The following is a 19457-nucleotide window of genomic DNA, read 5'->3' on the forward strand; positions in this document are numbered from 1 at the left end:
TAGCTGTTAGGTAAAGTGAAATTAAATTTAGAGCTGGATTTCCTTTTGATAGTTGATAGCCAGTAGTAAGGTTAAACCCCATTGTTGGAAGGAGATGGAGTGCAGCTCCACGAATAGACTCACTCCTTCTGATACGTTTCTTTTATATCCTCCCCCTCCCGTCTCTCTTTCTTTTTTATAGGTATGCAATACTGATAATAAACTATTTTAGGACCATAAAATGTGGTGTTGCAAATGCTGTTAAACCAAACAGCATCAAGCAAGAATCCTAACAGTGTGGTCAAAATCTGCAAAACCAGCAACTGCATAAAAACAGCACTTTTTTGTGTTTTGCCCTCAAACAAGTTAAAAGTAAACCCTCGGTATTGTCTCATTAAAGTGCCACTGCTGATGTGGTTCCTCGTTTGACTTTGTAACATAGTTAGCCATTCACAGCATATGAATTATGTGTCCTATCTTTAATTATTAGTACTCATTGGAGCTTTTATTGGAAGGCTCTTTAAACCTGGAGTCAGACTAGTGCAAAACACACTGCTAGTCCTGCTATGATGATACCAGCAATGCTACACAGGAATGCAAATTATAGAAATTCAAAAGTACTCCTGCATCTTTTATTTTTGCCAATTCCATGTACAATATCGTGCCTTTGTAGCCAGACTGTAATCTTTACATTTTAATGTAAAATATAATCAGACATATTATTAAACCCATTGCCCCAATTCCTGTTTTATAAACAGTTTATTAAATCTTAGTATTCTTAGCTTCTGTTTTTAGTTTATTTTTAGTTTATTTGACTCGATTCAGATGAAAAAAATAAGCTCATAGTTTTGCTCTAAGTAGCAGTAACCCACTACGCCACTACAAAGTCAGCGGCACATACAAAAAACTGCAGTTTTTTTTATTTTATTTTTTATTTTAAGTTGTCAAATACGATGAGATGGGTTTTTCCTAACAACATTAACCTGAGTTAAAAGTAGAAAAACAAGCAGCTTTTTAAAAAATTCCCGCAAAGTTATATAATGACAGAAAATATTTAATGCTTAGACGATACACCCTTCAGATTTTTGCACATCTGATAACAATCTTTAAACACATGCAGTCAAGCACATATATTAAATGCTTTTTAGTCATCCTTGAAAATAGTCCCCCAGACCATGGTAGACCTCATTTAGCCTGTTGCTCATGTAATAGCATAGAAAAATAAAACTAATAATGCTAAATCAACATTTCCCTCTTTGATTTGTTCAATAAATATTTCATGGAGATATAACTGTCAGGGTCAGGACAAAGGGGAAACATTAACGGTGCTGTTCACTTCTTTGATCTCGTGTTCAGTGGGTAGATGTGCACAGCCATAGAGATGAAGCACCTTCAGCCTAAAAGGAGACAAACATGGAACCAGATCATAGGTGCCAGCATGCATTTTTCATATTTTGTAACTACAGAAAGACATTTGATTTGGGTATAGATTGCTCCTTTATTCTGCCATGTCAACACTTATTAGATCACTAGCAGCTGACTTTCATAATTTCTAATAATTTCCACCAAACAGATCATCATTGTATTAATTACTGCAGTGCTCACATGCTTTATTTTCATGGTCATTTACAGTGTGCTCATGATAAGATGGAAGGTAAGTCTTTTTTTTTGCAACTTTCGGACCTGAGTTTCACACTGCATAATCATGTCTCAGCATGTAATTTGTTTACACTCATATATGAGTTTACACTCGTATGAACTTCTAAAAGATTGTTCAATTGAATTTAGGAGACAGATACAATATAATGAGCATAGTGTCAACTCAGGCAGACCCATTAAATGGAGCCCACAGTCCTGTGACATCAGCTGACCTCAGCGCCTGTCCTCAATATTTGATGGCTCGGCTGATATCCTTCTGCACATATTATCAGGACATTTTATAAAAGGTTCACTATTTAAGTTGTCCCAGTCTCCCTGCTACATCCCAATTCTCCTTTTCATGTGACACAGCTTCACCAGATGCTACTAGATAAACTACAGTCCATCCAGAAAGTACTTTTTTTTACACATTTGATTGTGTTACAGCCTTATTCTACACACACTGCCCATCATTGATAAACATCATTTATATATGAGCTAATTATAATTTTATCCTGTAAAAGGTCATGGGGGTGAACCTAATGTGTTTGTAACCCTGGTAAGATTTACAGCAATCAGAAGTACAGGGTTCTTTGAATGCATCGTAGTTCTTGTTTGATAGTTTAATTTCCGGGCATGCCCTGAAGGCATCATCTGCAGCTCGGTGCGCGTGAAGGTGTGGTGTAGGGGAACAAAGACGGCAAGGAAAAACTCCATGCTGCCGCGGAGCACGGTTTTCCAGTTGAAAGAGAGAAAAAAAAGAGGTTCAATTAACATTTGTGAGAGAGCTGTCGTTAGCGGTGAACCACAGACGGGTACCTACCTCGAAGGAGTCGGAGTGTTTCTTCGAACTTTTTGAACTATTCTGGTGAGTTAGCCTAGCTCACTTAGCACCGCTATTGCAGTTCAATGCACTGAAATAAATAACTAACCAGTCAGAATAGTAGTAAATGTGTTTAATGATGTTTAAGATGTGTTTTTTATAGTATTGTGATGTTGTGACAGTTTGTTTATTATGAGTGTCTAGTGTTTTTTTCTTTTTTGGGCCTGCTAGTTCAGCCGCGGCCAGCTAAGTGGTTATGCGCAGTTCACGTGCAATAGCTGTGCTGTAGCTGTAACTGCGGGTGATGCACAGTAATACCGGTGTATTTACTTTTAATGTGTCACAAGATGCAAATTTATTTTAATATTTAAAAGAACCAAGGACATTTAAGGAATGTGGACATCTAACATTCTGCGTATTTGTGTGCAGACTGGTTTTTTTTTTGAGGTACAGTTCCATGTGTGCCAAGTGAGGAGCTGGTATCGTGGGTCTAAGACACTGTTGCTGCTGTGGAGGCCTTCTGTGTGTCAGGACGCCAACACGTGGATGCCTGCCGTACCAGGAGGGCGGTAGGGAAAAAAACAAAGGGAAGCCCACCTGAGAGATACTTTATCATTTTCTTTTGCTACTTTTTCCCCGCCTGAGATTCGGGTCGTTTTCAGTTCTTAACCCAGGGCAGTGGGTAACTGAATAAACTGACACCATAAGGAACTGGACACTCACATGCTATTTTCTTTTCTTTTTTCCTTTTCTTGGGGTGTTGAAATATTGTGTTTCTTGTCTTAAATCTATTTTGATTGTTCAATTATTTTTGTTATGCATTTGAGATGGTTACTGCATTTAAAGGTATCCCTACATTGAGGATGAGCAAAGGGAACTGATCCAAGGAAAATATATATAAAGCAAACTTTGTTTCACAAACCTGTGGTTGTGCGTGTTATGTGGGTTGGAAGTCTTATTGCTCTTACAGAGTTGCTACTGCCAATCTCCTTCCCAAACCTAGATTCGGATATTGTAGACATTGCACTTGGGCGAGCAGTATAGATCATCTCTTTATAGATAGAGGGACACACGTCCAGGTTACATGTTCGTGTGTGCTACATTTAGAACTGCAACAGTGGAAAACCTTTGACATTTAAATTTGTAGAGAAATGAATAGAAATTGAGTTTGAAAGCGTGTGAAGAGCAGCTACTGCACTTTTCTGAAACACTGTATTGATACGTCCTTGTGTTCATTCTGCTCAGTGGAATTAATGGCAGTACACAGTGACTCTGCATTCTGTGCAGAGAATAAAGAAACATCTTTGAATGTGTGTTTTTACCTCTTGCAATGTTGGCAAAGCTTCAGTATTTTCTTTACGGTGATGTGGCAGAAACTGAGTTTGATGGTATGAAGATGTCTGTTGCAGTAATTTGCTAGCAGAGAAACCCTGGGTCACATCATGCATGCACAACACACACACACACACACACACATTATGTATGTAGCAGCAACACCAACACTGCTTTAGCTGTGTTGGTGTTTTTGGTTTGAGCAGACAGAATCCATTCAGTTGAGGGTTCACTTGTTCGTCACTAACACTGACACTAGCACATTGATCACATGTGGTGTGACGTGCGTTGTACCCTCTGTTTCCGGTGCTGGTGGAGCTGAGATCCAGCTGCTGAAGTCTTGTGCAGCCCAGAGCCAAAGACTGAACACCTGCATCTGTTACTGCTTTGCAGCCACTCACATCAACAGCTCTAACTCACACAAACAAAAACCCACATGGATATCATAGATGTTAATTGTTAATATGTCAAGTATGAAAATATAAATTTAACGTTTTATTTTCTAAAGTAAAACATATTTTTTATACAGTTCCTCTGGATTTATTTATTTATTTTTGCTTTTAACTGGTCAAACAAACCCACTGTCCTGAAATGTTGTGATTGACTTTAAGGCTGATTTTTATTGATAAGAACACCGCTGGCAACGCTTGGTTCTTATTAATTATGTGCACTTTGCTTCCCTTTGCATATGCGTGGATACCTGATACAAGGTGAATATTTGCTGATGCTATGCAGTGTCAGGTCAGTGACTCCAGGACAGGAACTGAAGGAGAGACTCTGAAGTTCAACGCAGTTCTGGAGCAAAGTATCAACTATGGCATGAGTGACCTGTTAGCGGCAGGGACTACATTTAGAGCACTATTAAAGACAGAGCTGCAACTCCATAAACATTCAATGTGTAGATTCAAATCGAGTCACAGAAAACTATCCACCTGTAGCCCTGTGAGATTCAGTGAAATGAGGCTTTTGAGCCGTGCTGTCAACCCAGTGAGGCTGTTTACGGTGATTTTTGGCACTCGTCCGATGTTTAGATGCTGAAGGCCGGGGCACATCTGGATATGAAGACACGAAGAAATGTACAAGGAGTTACTTTTTCACATGCTAAAGCATGTTTAGTAAATGAAGCTCTGCAGAGCATCATAGTTTTTTATTTTTATTTTATATTAATAGTATGTGTTTTTAACTGTTATATCAAAATTTAGCACCTCATATACTGTCTGTAGCCAGGATGAAGTAAGGAACTGACAGCCAAACACCTCCAACCTGCGCAGGCTAAAAGACAATGTTGTAAACACCAAAAACAACAACATAACAAGCTTGATGTGGTGGTTATTTAATGTCCTTCTGATAATCACGTCTCATTCTTCACGAGACGAAGCGGTATTTATTTCAAATAATAAAAACATTCGGTGTCCAGGAATTCAAACTAAGCTTAAAATAAGGATTGCGAGGATTAACTAAGGATTATCTGAAACATAAGAGCAGCGTCTTTCGAGGCTTAGACTTGAGGATGTGCGGTGTCAGCCACTACAAGCCGTTATCAGAATAACATTATAGTTTTTCTCTTTGATGCAATTCTCACAACTCCTCCAGTTATAAATCAGTTAAGTCAGAGGTTTCAACGTCTTTTTTTGCCAGTGGCCACAACAGCCGACTGTGATCTTAAGTGGGCTGGACCGATGAAAATCCCCTTTCTGTCAGTGCAAAGACATTTAATCCCTGCAATATCTCAATAGAAGAAAAAGAAGTGCAAATTTAACAGTACCTTGAAATTCTCTGTCTGACAGAGAGACTGTATTTCATGTTTTCATGTCTGAAGTGTAATTCATATTTCAACTTGACTAAACTAAAACTCATCTGACAACCACTTGAAGACATCCCCCCAAAAAACCCTTCATGCACGATATTTACAAAGACAGTTTATCCAGAGACAAACATGCACGTGCATTATGGGACACTTTCTAACCCCCACCTAAGCCTACAGTGTAGCATGAGTTACACCACCATTAGCAGTAAATGTGTTAATAGGGAAGGATTCTGACCTGTCTTTGTGTTTCAGGACAAGTTCTTTCAGAGGGGCATCAGTGACATGACAGCCATTCAGGACAACAGATTTTAGGCTGTAGAAGAAGAAACAAAGTTATCCGCCCATGTCAGATTCTTTATCTGGTATTATTACAGAGGTTAAGAAACTGGATGGACTGATTTCAACAAACACTTGGCATCAGTGGGAAGGAAAAACTTAACATTAATAAAACTTAGACAAAACCAAACTCATGGAAGTGCGAACATCTACCGGTTGTGGATGGATGCATGGATGGACAGACCCACAAATATGAAGATATAATATTTTCACCATACAACATGGCCTTCCTTACTCACAGTAAACAATTCAACATGTAAAACATTTTTGTCACTTCACTAAGATAAAAATGACAAGAAGTCAATTATACACAACCTGTGATCAGGACAAAAATCATCCCTTCATCATTTAAAATGACGACATTTTTTAGAGTGAAGGTTTTTACTTTGTTAGAGGTTTAGAGGTTAGGTCAAGGCAGTTAGTGGGAGTTGTTAGGGTCACTGTAACATCCTCCTGTGTGTGTGTACTTGTTTAAATGTCTTCATGAGGACCATAAATTGGCCTCTCACTGTATTCATGGGGACCAACAGTCAATGTGGGGACTAAATGCCGGATTTCATGAATTTGAAGGCATGCTAAAAATGTTGTATTTAGGTTATGGTTATAATTAGGTCATGGTTACTCAGTAAGCCGTGAAAACAAACATGTGTGTGTTTACTGACCCTTTTCTGTAATCCGTCAGAGCCTTCACTCCTGTGTCTGTTGCTCCACTCCAGCTTACATCCACACTAGTCACGTGATCACAGCACTGACTAATCACTGACAACATCTGATCACCATGGAGACCAGGACCAGTACAACTTGTGACCCTGAGTTCCTGAAACGATCGCATGACTTTATATTCACGATATTGGCACTGCTGTCACAAAATACTGACGCAAGCAGCAAAATATCACATTTTACACACTTTACATCTATGAGACTTGTGACCAGTGATGCAAGATGCATTCAGAGTTTGGGTTTAATAAAAAAGTGTCAGCACAAAAAATAGATAATGAATGTGATTTTTTTACATAACAGTCAGACACAACTCTAAGTTATGTGCACAGCCTTTCAGCAGAACTTCCAATCCTGCATGATTATCATTTAGTTATTTACCCTTTTGAATCATATTTTTGTATTATTTTTCTTGTAATTGGATTTTTATTTTATTTTTTACCTTAAGCGAATTCCTACACAGTGAGAAAAACATCTGCAGCCCACTGGAGCAGACAGAGAGGCCACTGCAGCTATACAGAAACAAACTTCGAGGACAACGTCTGCCCACACACAGCAACCACTGGTCAGTTAAAGCCGAGTTTTCAAGCCTTAGATTTTTCCCTTGAAGGAGGAGTAAAACATAAACCTTTGTTTAATGTAAGCAGCTTTTTTGTTCATTCAAAACTCTGAACTGTAGTTTCTATGCATCACTGTGCAGGTCAGTGTAATCATGTGTATGTTTGTTCAGGGAGCAGTAGTGCACACACCAGCTGGAAGCTCTTACATCATGAGAACGTACCATGTGCTGCTACTTGGAAAAGTTTAGAAAATCCCTCTGACATCTGTCCTGTGTTTGATCTGAATTTTAGCAGAATGATACTAAAATCTAGCTGAAGTGTTTACAAAACTACAGGTTCACTCACACAGTGAGTGATCAGATGCCAGTGCATGCAGGCGGTGGCAGACCTGCACCACTCTGGATAAATCCCTATGAGGCAGCAGAGACAGGATGGACAGCCACACCTCATCAGGCAAACACAACCAGCGGTCTCTTACAGGGACGCCTGCTGACTAGCAGGTGTAACGACACCACAAAACAGAAAGTAGAGGGATTATTTCAACAAGACACCGTGAAATGTTACGAGCGGTGTTAAGATTTTTACATTAAAACACCAGATAGACTTGGGTTTAAAAAACTGTTTAAAAAAAGGTTAAAACTATGTGTGCATGTAGTAAAGATTTCCTACCTGGTATTCAAAGGTATTGTCCATACTGACATCCGTGGCAGAGTCTGTAAGTGTGAACGAAAGTTACACATTATATTCTGATGTAAAAACAGCGCTGATTCGGAGCATTTACTTGGTTAAAAAGTACACATTTTATTGGCTTGTTAACCAGAATGTCTGATAAAGAGTGAAATGAATTATACATAAGTTTCAACAGTTGGAGCAAATTTGTCATGTGAGATGTTGGTGACTGAGCTTTCCTTTGATCTTCTGTTTTTTATAGCACTTTATCATCTTTTTGCAGTTTTGTCTGTAATTTTGATGTCAAGCTTACACTCACATGATGTAAGTCCAGAGTCATCATGATGAAGAGTGTGTGTCTGTACAAGTTGTGGGATCGAATTCAGTTTCTTTGTGTACTTGATTGCTTGTTGATGTCTGCAGGAGACAAAGGGTGAAGTTCAACTTGTCATCATCACACACTAGACAAAATTATTTGGCTATTAAAATTTAAATTTTGTTCATATACCCTTAGATAAGAAGAGAAAAGCGTACATCAGGAGAGCGTAGACGTCTGGGCAAGTTTTTCTAGTATAAACTTGTTCGAAGGTTATGAACAACTCTCCACACACTATATAAGCTAACCTTGGAAATCTTTCTCCCAGTGAATTATCAGTGAGGATCCAGCGAGCTCTATCTCCAGCTCTCTTTTTTGGATCTTTGAGAGTCCTCTGATGATCTGTACTGTCTGGATGATGTCTAATCCTGTTTTGAAGCAAACCTGACCACAGACACAAGAGGAGGGAAAGACATATTAGCAAGCTGCTTAAACCTTTTCCTCTCAGCATTCCTTGAATTACAGTATTTATTTATAAAACCCCTTGGCACCTTGCTGTAGAGCACTTGTGAGTTATAAATGACTCCATGACAGGCTGATTTTTTCTTCCAAGGATAGAAGTGAGGAAATTTAGTTTTTGATAAGAAACAAAAAAGAAATGAAAAGCCAAACGTTAATGTCCAAATGTAAAACTTGATCATCTTTTTTTCTGTCCTGTTTATCTCATAACCTAAGGGTTCATTTTATGACAAAGTGAAAGCATCTTGACACCTTGATAGTAATAATTAACAATGCCACATTTTTAATCTTTTGAATAAATTAAAACTATAGCATTTTAAAGAAACACCAATCCATCTGTCTTCTTCTACAGATGGATGGATTTGGATGGTCTTGGTTTGACTGGAGCCCTTTCCAGCTGACATAAGGTGAGGGATGATGGGGTACACTGTGGACAGGTTGCCAGAGACAGTCATTCACACTCACGTTCACATCTAGGGCCAGTTTAGAGTCAGTAATTAGCCTAACCTGCACATATTTGGGCTGTGGGCGAAAGGCAGAGAACAAGGAGAGAACATGCCAGGAGAGACTCCACACAGAAATGCTCCAGTTGGCTGGTGGATTAAAACCCCGGACCTTCTTGCCACCACACCACTGGGCTAACTGGACTGTTGTTTATTAGAGTTTTCAATCATCATTTATTGTTATCCCGTTAAACCCATATTTTACTGTTTTAAATTGTTGTGTAATAATCTAGTTCTTTTACATATAATCTAATTGACTATAGCTTGAAATATTGAACTAATACAATCTTTTAATATTCTTTTTAAATTCTGTAATTTTGATGTGGATTCACTGGAAAATCCAAATTTTCCAACTATATCTTGTCTTTTAAAAGGTTATAGGAACTGAGTAACAAGGCTCAAACATCATGACAAGAGGACTACATATGAATGGAAATTAACTACAAAAGTAAAACACTAAATTAGTAAGGATAAATAAAACAAGAAAACTATGTAGTAAGCTTGACATGCAGGAAAGACAGATGGAAAACAGAGGAAAACACTAAAGAAATGATTCATTAAAATTCAAGCTGTAACTGGAACAAAGAACTAAAGACTCAAAATACTGAGAAAATAAAAGAAGATTAAAAGGAAAATAATAAACAAACTAAAGGCCAAAATACAAGGTCCATAAACTCTAAACTCAGGGTCCACCCCAGGACCATCAACACACGTCGACTGATTGCATACAACATATATAACATATATTTCCATACCTGGGTTAGAAACGGGAGCAGCATCCTTCTCCACACAGTACACATCACCTGGCTTGTTCTCATCATTCGAGGCTCTCTCTTCTGCAGCTTCCTTCATAAAAGCTGTAGTATCTGCAGGTGTTTGCTTCACAGTCAAATTGCTGCAAGATTTAGCATTTCTATATTTGCTAGGAGTTTTCTTGGTGCCATGTGAGCTTCTCTTCTCTGCACTTTCTGCTGCGGTGGCTCTTTTGCTTCCTGTGTTGTTAACCTGTTTTTTAATCTCAGGATTTGTGATGTAAGAGTTCAGTTCAAAGCAAGACCCCGGACAAGCTGGAGCTTTAACATAATCGCCCATTTCTCCAGATGTCGTCCCCTCTTTCACAGGTGACTCAGGCTTGAAATGCTGGCTTATTCTGAGGTGATTTAGCTGAGCCACACATAGCTGGTACTGCTCATACACACTCAAATTTAATGACAATTTCAAGGGATGGATAAAATGGGAATTGGCTGTTTTTGCCGTCTGCTCAGGTATCATCTCTGGCTCAGCGAGGCTTATTTGACTATGTGTGTGATCTGAGCTGGATTCCTGTTCTTTTCTATAATTTCCCTCAATCCTGTCATCTTGTATTTTCTCCTTCTCATTTTCTTCCATCCACTTGTCCTCTTTTCTCCGTACCTTTTGACTTTCTGACACCTCTCTTTTAGCTCCAGCTCTTTTAGAAGTCATGCCACTGAAATCGTTGCTTTCATGTAGCGGTTTTAAGATATTCACTTCACTGTGCGCTGTGCTCTTTTTACAAATGGCATTCCTCCCAGATGATGTGGACTCTTTGATCAAGTGTGTTGCAGCATCAGATGTGAATGTGTGGTCCCTTTGATTAGACATGTGAAATCTGTTTGTTCTGCGGTATTCTTGGCAAGAAATGTGTTTATTGGTGGCATGTTGTTGCTCTTTACTTTTTATATTTTCAGTTTCAGTATCAGGCCAATTTTCCTCCTCCGTTCCTGGGGAAAACGAGACAGGACTGTGGAGGTCATATGAAAACTTATAGCTACAGGAGCTGGTTAGATCATTTAAAGATCTGGATTGACAAGTTGTTTTCATACTTGATCCTCCCCCATATACCTCATGAGCACCGGCATCAAAGGAAACTGGATGATGATATTTAGGTCCAGATGAATGTTTGGGTGAGATTTTCTTGGTTCCTTTGTTTTTCATATCGTTTATCAAACTGTCAGCTCTGCAGAGTTCATGGCAAATCACTGAACCACTGCAGAGATATCTGTTAGCCCAGTCCAACACATGCCTGAGCTTCTGCTGCTCGCTGAAGAGAGAGTCACTGAGAAGATGAAGGCTCAGCTCCTGGTTGATACTCTGCCTACAATTCCCAACATCCTCCAGGAGTTCAGACACAGCACCTTTTGTTGCAGTAGTTAGATCTGGCATTTGAAAAGACGTCTCTTCTCCAGTTTCATCCATTATTGCATGCTTTAGTATTTGGCCTTCCTATATACACCTTAATATGTTCTCTGTAAACGATCAAATTATTTAGATTAATGGCAGAACAGTCCTGTTTATTAGAAGCAAAACAAATGTTTAATGCACGCACTATGCAAAACAAATTGAACACATCGACATACAATACGCTGAAAAAGTCACCCCTCATTTCTTTATATTTTGCTAGGACTATGGGAGATAATGTTCAATGGGGGTCAAGTTGAAGAATGAAGTTGTTTCCAATCAAATGCTTTTCAGAAAGTTTTACAAAGTATATCAAAATCTGATGGCACTTTCTGCATTCATAGTTTCATCGGTTAAGAAGACATTGTTAATACAACTGCTTGAAATGCACTCCCAAACCATTAAGTAGCCTCCACCATGTTTTACTGATGGCTGTAGATACTCACTGTTGTGCATCTTTTCTGACCTCCGTCATACATACTGACAACAGTTTCAACCATGAATGTCAAATCTGGATTCCATCCATTTCCTTCTACCTATGCCAGCTTTCATGGGGCAGAGGAAGGATACACCCTGGACAGGTTTCCAATCTATCAAGAGAAAGATAAAATCCACATTTATACCTGTGGTCAGTGTGGAATCATTTAATCTAACAGCCAGGGGCAGGCCGGAGCACCTGGAGACGATACGCAGACTTCACAAAGAAAGGCTGGAGGATTCAAACCCAGGATATTCTTGCTCTGAGGTGAAAGTGCTAACTACAGCATTGCGCTACCCCAAATTTAGATTTGTTTCTCCATAAGACCTGTTCCACTGATTTTCAGTCCAGTTCTAGTGTCATTTGGCGTACCTCAGCCTTTTGTCCGTTTACTCTTTTTACAAATGGCTTCTTGATAACCAACCCTCCACTTGTTTGTGAATGTGTGATTGGTCCACTTGGAGTTTTTCTGTTTCCTCTTTTTTATTTAAACACAAACTGTTTGATATTTTGCAATGACCCTGATGAAGGCCACAAGCCGAAGCGCATTGGTCACCTAATAAAGTTGTTCCCTAATACTTCAAGTGTCGCTGGAGTCTTCACATCATCCAACCTTTCACTGAGACTGTTTCCAATCAGGCTTTGGTGAACAGCAGCTGGATCAACTAAGGAAAAAAATACATCTCTCAGATCTTTTGCTTTTTCCTATTTCTTACAGACACAACTTTCTGATACTGTTCATTTACTGCAGTTAGTTTTTTAAGCCTGCAGTTTCTTCTTTTGTCCTCTGCTTGTCCAGTTTCCTGGGGGTTTTTTTGTTGTTTTTTTTTTGGGCAGAGACACCATCGATCAAAAATATGCCAGATTTTCGGCTAATAGCTTGTTGGGAAATACCTTGTTGGTGCAAATTATACTATCAGACTACATTATCACACAACCTTGGTTCACTGAAAAAGCGGCCAATGTCAAAAAACCCAAAACCAAATCAAAAAAACTCAAAAAGCCTGGAAAACTTTAGATGAAGATAGAAAAAACAAGAAACAAGTGTTGCTCTCCAACATCCACTCTAAGAATTACATGGTTTGGCTATTTATGCCACAAAAACAACAGCTTTAATTTGAACCAGTTTAAGAGAATATCACTCTTACCCAGAACTCTTTCCCAGCTTGTATTTTGATAGTTCCAGCCAAAGAAAACATAAGTAGCATCTAAAACACATGAAGCTCAGGCTGCAGTAAAGCTCTGAACACACCCATGGAAGTCTTGTGTTGCTCACACAAATATCACCATAGAGATCTCAACACAAGCTGCAGCAACTCCTTTTTACCACAGGAGGGAGGCAAATCTCTGACAAAATGGGAACATGATTTATTAGGATATTAGCAGGAATAACTCGCACAGTAATAACAACATTTCAATGTATATTCATCAGGGAGCTTTATTGTGGCAGTATTAACATATAAAACAAACCATGTTTTCTGTTATAACATACAAACATTCAAAATGTTCACTTCACAAAGTTCATAAGGCTTGGTTGTCCCAGTAAAGGGGGGGGGGGGGGGTCGTTACTCGAGGGATGGTTTTCCCCTTTTTTTCTGACTCTTCCTAAATCAAATCTCCCAGAGTTTATTATTAAAAGTGACAAAATGACAAAAAAGAAACAACAAAATGATTTGACTAACTGATAAAATAACAAAACAATCAGATTTAACAATAACAATCAAAACAATACAGGGACCGTGCAAGAGATTCTGCTACTACTGTACATGCCCACACAACACTGAAATAATATACAGTTTATTTTGCTCTACCATGTGATGTCCAGTAGTTTTGCATATAGTAGACCTGAGTTCAAATATTTAAAATCTTAAATAAATGAATTAAAACATGTATTAGTGTATTCGGTTGTGTATAGTAGTTTTAAACAATCTGATTTCCAAGTGTTAGTTAAGCGTTTTTGCTGTTAACTTTCCAGATATGTAGACAGGCAGTTAAATTTAAGGTTTGTAAATACTTGACTCATGCCGATATCTTCTGAATTTGCACTTAGATGTGACATCAAATTGTATGTGATTTTTTTTTACTTTACTATTTTTTTATTTATCACAGTTTTCTTTATAATTAGGCAACAAAAGTTGTTCTCCCAGTCCATCCTGTATGCTGTTTGTCAATAGCAGAAACCCAAGTTCTGTAGCTAAAAAAAAAAGAGCTGAATCTCAAAGTGGTTCAATTCTCCTTTTCTTAAAGGGTGTTAATGTATAAATGAGCTACAGACTAACATAGTGCTACAGTATCAAACAGACCCCAAAGGCCTTTCTGTTGTTTGCAATGAGTCAGTGGTTGATTCTAATTTTCTAGTTACAAACTAAAGATCTGAGCAAGTTGGAATTAATACTTTACAATTAGTGAGATTAAATTCATTTCTGTGAAGTGAAAGTGAATGAAATCTAGCCTTGCTAATGGCATCAGTGGCTAATATGCTAGCATGCTCTGTTAGCAATGAGGTCTGGCTTTAATGACGTACAAGCACACAGCAAAAGCACAATGTAGCTAACTAGAGGAGCTGCTCTTCATCTGATGAGAATATTACTTAAGTTAACACAGTTAGCAACCACCTGTAGTCTATGTTGAGAAGTGAGTGACTAAAATTAAGTCCAAAGATCACCGCAAAGTGGTTTTTGGTTTCAAAAAGATCATCAGTTTCTCCTCTTGGTAAAAACACAGAGAACATGCATTTATCTATGATGGTTGAGACAGCCAAGACTGTAATCTACAGTGGATTGCTTTACACAGACAAGACACACAGAGGAAAGAAAGAAAGGAAATCTTTAACCAGACTGTTTTTTTCTTTTGCCACAGCTATAAACACAGTATTTACAGATGAAGGGCATGCAACCTGCACTGAGAGGTCAGCAAAAGGAACCAAAAAAGATAGATTCCCTGGTTTAACTGCAGGAAGGTGGAGCACAGAAATAAAGAACCAAGTCCTGCATCTTTAGAGCCGTGAAGAGTCTTTTAATCTGTGGTGAATCTCTTGAGCACTTTGATGCCTGTGCATACACGCTATGAAGACAGAGATGATGTGATCATTTAGCAGTGCATACAGATCAGCTTTGTTCACTCGAGTGAAACCGTTTAAAAAAAAAAAAAAAATCTCAGAATCTGCAGCGTTAGATGCAAACATCGTCATCAGAGTCATTTGGCCCTTTGCTCAGTTTCGCCTTTGAAACTCAGTGCATGTGCTGTAGTAGGAAAATAAATGCTTTGTCCTCAAATAAACTTGTTCCTGTTGTTACTGCATATCTGCTATATATGCATAAAGCTTGTTAATGCATAAAGTCCACAGTTACACGACAACACAGCTGATAACACGAGGCAGAATAGATAGAAGAGAATGTGAGGGCTGTGCACTGCAGAAGCCTCTGTAGCAGCTCACTTACAAAGAGTACGAGGAGTGGAAAAATCAACTTTAAGTGATGATTTTGTAATAGACCCTCGAGACTGGCTAGAAATTATACTCTGTTGCCATTCCCAGTTGTGATAGTAGTGTAAAGAGCATTGAAGTTTATCTATGAAGGCCAAACTGCACGTGCAGGCTCTCAGAGAAGGAGTTTTGTGTAGTATTTTAATGAAACTGACATGGATGCATACATTAGTTATGTGAAATTATGCTACAACAACACAGACAGTCAGCCAACATATTAATGTCTAACTTCACCTACAGTGCTTGGCTATTCTAAATAGCAAGACATATGAGATAAAGGTTATGGATAAATTACATGGTGTGTATATGCATGTTTTTTTTATTAATGACTTTTTAATTTTTTAACACAAACTGCATAAATGCCCTTTCCTGAGAAGTTGATCCAAATCAAACTACATTTCGGACACAACTACATTTGTTTTCATTTGATCTGAAGCCATTTAGCATCATTCAGAGTCACTACGTTGTAACAGACAGCCATCGTCACAAGTTCAACCAACAAGTTGATGGCTGTAAGGTCCAAAAAGTAAACTTTTACTTACTGACAGTTTTGAGATGATCTATACAGACAGCACACACACAGAAACCTTGACTTGCTTTATATTTGACCTCACCTTTTATACTTTCATGGTAGACAAATGTGAATAATTTCCAAAATCCTACACTCTCTGGTCCAGATCAGTTTTCCTATGTATACACATAGCAGGATGTCACTTCCAATGACTTGAGTCGATCCTAAATTTACACACCAATCAACAACAAGTTACAGTTGTGGTCAGATGTTTACATGCACTCGTCATGAAAGTCATGGCAACTTTGGGCTTTTAATGATTTCCTCGAACTGTCCTTTTCCCGGCAAGGAATCAATGTACAGCATACACCTTTAAAGACCGGCTGCACTATTTTGAATGTATTTTGGATTTTGTCTAATCCACACAGGGTGGACACAGGGTGTCGCTTGAATAAATAATAAATAAACTACCAGTTCTGCCAAGAATGGTCAAATGTCCAGCTAGAATTACAACAGACATGTTGATGGCTACCAAAAGCATGAGGTCAAGGTGCAACAAGAGATTTTCAACAAAATATTAGTCAGAGTACATCTATATATTTAAGCCTGCATACTTTTGACTTCGTGAATTAGAGAAAATCCAAAAATAAATTGAAACTTATGCACAAAGTTTGTGTTTTTATAGTCATTAAAGATGTATGTTGTAAAATCATTCCACCCTGAAAAAAACTGCTCAAAGAAATCATTAAAATCCACAGATTATTATGACATTGATGATGAGTCTATGCAAACACTCATACCTGAAGTGAATAGGGGCTGTTTCGCTATGAAACTGTAGGCCTTCGTGTTAATATACTTTGATATCTATCAAGTAAAGCAAATAAAGCAGTGCTGACCTGTCATCCAATATCCTTAGGTCCCAATCTGATCAAGCATTCCCAGGAAACAGAGGATCGCTAATGCTCACTCTCAGAGGATTTTGCCAGTACCTGTGGGGCCTATACAGTGCTAGGAAAGAGGTTTTAGTTTATTTGGTGACTGGTCGGGGTAAATACTTAAGCCAAATCAGAAGTATATATCCATGAACAGAACCTTAAATCTCCTCAAACCAGAATCCCATGATTCACTGTGTCTACACTGCAACATGATACCTCTGTCTTTGGTCACGTCCAAAGATAAATACTCAACATGATGCAACCACAGAACCTTTTAGAAATGTACTCCAGTGACTGTGTCTGTGACCAAACTGCTGATCTTATTCTGCAAGATTAATAATTGCAACTGCAACCGCGCCAATACATTACCTTCATGAGCGGTTTCAGGCCATTAAACGCATCACTTGTCCCACAGTGTCGTTGGAGCACACTCTTTTGAGTCAGCCACACCGACCCATTGTTAGTTTCTCCTGAAACTTATGCACAGCTCCCTGTGAAGTAGCACATTGCTGACTAATCAAAAATGAACCTCAATTCCACGATCATTTTCCCTCATAAACTTCCATGTAACCTTTTCTTCCTTTTTTCATACGTTTACCGCAGACTCTGTCCACACTGTTTGAAGATGCATGAGCGACCGTAAACTAATGAGCTAACATTTAGTTCAGATGACATTTACACTTTCATCGAAACACATTTTATCAAAGAAAACAAGCTGAGAGTTTTTCTCCGGCCTTCCTCATCTTTCCAAAATGACATCACGTAATCTGAAACAGTTGTAATCAGTGATCTGTGTAAAAGATTTGTGCTATAGCCTCTGTAGGAAAAAGCCAGGGTGCTACCAAGCCAACAACTGTTGTTGGTAGTCCTAAAAAATAGTTTCTCAACACTCACACCCTGATAAATCTCAGCAAATTCGCTTTTTTTGTAATCTTTTGTAAACTATTAATTTGAAAATAAGCTCAAAGTAGATCCTCTGACTGAAAAATTCCTGAAAGATCTGATCACATAAAAATGTACAAAATGTTAAAAACAAGTTTTTTTAATTGGCATTATTATCAATATCTCTTGTTTTTTTAAATATATATGTATATATTTATATAATGTACCTCTGACTGTGGATGTTGTTGTTCAGTGACTAATCAATCATAGCTTTCTGCGTCCACCCACTCCGTCATGACTGACAGGCTCTGTTACCAATCAGGTGCTCCAAGGACAGGAACCAATCAGAAAGGTTCGTGGAGAGTCTCCTCATCAACTTATCAGCATCAGGAGTGAACAGCCATTCAAATTTCTTCTTTTTGTGACTTTTTCTATGTCCATTACATCCCTATCCACAAGTTCCTCCTTGAGCATCTACTGTCCTCTATCTTTTCACTTCATCACTATCTGAAGTGTTTATCTTAACAAGTGACTAAATGCTACTATTAAAATCGTATTTCTATCTTCCAAGCAGCAAATTACGCAGCCAAAGAGGTGAAACAAATGCTCTTGTCCCAGTGTTTTTGCCTCATTTTAGGGATCCTGACAGAAATGTAATTGATTTTTTGAATGAAACATCCAACAAGAATTTTGTGAGCCAATGTAGTGTTGCATAAACTACAGTCTCATTTCATCTCTTTGGCAGACTGGTGTTTTTGCTGAATACTAGATTAAATATAAGATTAAATCACATGTTAAGACATACACTTGGACGTATTTGTTTTCCTCACAGTGCCTCTTCTCTCTGCTCTTTTTCTGAATGTCTTTTCCCTTCTCAGTCTGACCACAGGTTCTCCATGGCCATGCTGATCTTACACAGGATCCAGCGTCGGAGCGGGCAGTAATACTCGTAGTGAAACTGCTCAAACTCCGGTGTCTGCCGGATCTCATGGAGGAAGGACACGTCAATATCTGACTCCAGCAGCAGCAGCAGTGTGGGCACGGTGACGAGCAGGACCCCCATTACCACAGCGACAAAGCGGGCCACGCTCAACACGCAAGCATTGACTCTGTCATTGGATGACAGCAGACGCAGACTGCTGGTCAGGACTCTGCTCATTCGACTTCTCGCAGCCAGGCGGGTGCGCTCATAGGCCCTGTCTCGCTCCCTCTCGGCCTCCAGCTGGGCCTGGATGTCAGGATCAGCATGGAGCTCCCTAAGCAACCTGGCGGGGCTTTGAACTGGAGAGGAGAAGAGCAAGTCGACTCCTCCCTGGCTGTCGTCCACTGGGGTGGGAAGCATGCTGGCACAGGGACTGGAGAAGAGAGAGAATAAGCAAACCTGAGCCTATAAACATGTGCACCACAAAAATGACAATTTAAGTTTTATCAGGTAACCATGTGAGAAGAGTTGCACCAGGACCTAATGAATGTTCACCTGTTCACCCAATGAATGTTACTAATGTTCAGATTCAGTGTCTGCTGAATGTCCTGAATCTCACTTATGCCTGAGAGAAACCTTTTGCTCCTAAAATGTTAAAAACTCTAACATTTGTGCTTTGCTAGAGAAAATGGGTTGAAGTTGGAGTTTTCTTTCCAAAAACAGGCAACTGCATCCATCAAAAACACAACAATCTTTACTGTTTACACCGAACACATGAGCCAGAAAATAATCATTCAGCCGAAAGCAGCTGATGAGGCTTTTATAATAATAAAAAAAAGCTGCTTTT

At 38.8% G+C, this 19457-nt stretch overlaps 3 protein-coding genes across 11 annotated transcripts in view; all 3 read right to left on the reverse strand.

Moving 5' to 3' along the window:
• Positions 1-649: 649 nt before the first annotated feature.
• On the reverse strand, positions 650-7021 carry LOC146506679 (F-box/LRR-repeat protein 4-like). 2 transcript variants are annotated; one of them, XM_085179025.1, is made up of 8 exons: positions 6578-7021; positions 5815-5892; positions 4978-5044; positions 4705-4824; positions 4473-4600; positions 4067-4183; positions 3763-3870; positions 650-1376 (listed from the first exon to the last, which is right to left on the reverse strand). In XM_085179025.1, exons 1-8 carry the CDS (start codon positions 6745-6747, stop codon positions 1280-1282), a joined length of 885 nt encoding a protein of 294 aa, XP_085035151.1. In that variant the 5' UTR covers positions 6748-7021; the 3' UTR covers positions 650-1279. The 2 variants fall into 2 exon arrangements, with proteins under 2 accessions (XP_085035151.1, XP_085035150.1); XM_085179024.1 differs by lacking the exon at positions 650-1376 and having other exon boundaries at positions 3170-4183.
• Positions 7022-7554: 533 nt separating this feature from the next.
• LOC146506680 (uncharacterized) lies at positions 7555-13179 on the reverse strand. Of its 2 annotated transcripts, XM_085179012.1 has the most exons (4): positions 11845-13179; positions 8486-11466; positions 8181-8278; positions 7555-7905 (listed from the first exon to the last, which is right to left on the reverse strand). In XM_085179012.1, the coding sequence occupies exon 2, from the start codon at positions 11414-11416 to the stop codon at positions 9788-9790; it is 1629 nt and encodes a 542-aa protein (XP_085035138.1). In that variant the 5' UTR covers positions 11417-11466; positions 11845-13179; the 3' UTR covers positions 7555-7905; positions 8181-8278; positions 8486-9787. The 2 variants fall into 2 exon arrangements, with proteins under 2 accessions (XP_085035138.1, XP_085035137.1); XM_085179011.1 differs by having other exon boundaries at positions 8486-13179.
• A 770-nt stretch (positions 13180-13949) lies between these two features.
• frmd3 (FERM domain containing 3) overlaps positions 13950-19457 on the reverse strand; it is a 59833-nt gene continuing 54325 nt past the window's right edge. For all 7 annotated transcript variants that reach the window (XM_085179005.1, XM_085179006.1, XM_085179003.1 and 4 more), the window contains one exon: positions 13950-19043. In XM_085179005.1, the coding sequence (XP_085035131.1) occupies positions 18563-19043 (481 nt within the window). In that variant the 3' untranslated portion in view covers positions 13950-18562. The remainder of the gene's footprint in view (positions 19044-19457) is intronic.

Source organism: Neolamprologus multifasciatus, chromosome 12, assembly GCF_963576455.1.
Source record: "Neolamprologus multifasciatus chromosome 12, fNeoMul1.2, whole genome shotgun sequence".
Lineage (NCBI taxonomy): Eukaryota > Metazoa > Chordata > Actinopteri > Cichliformes > Cichlidae > Neolamprologus > Neolamprologus multifasciatus.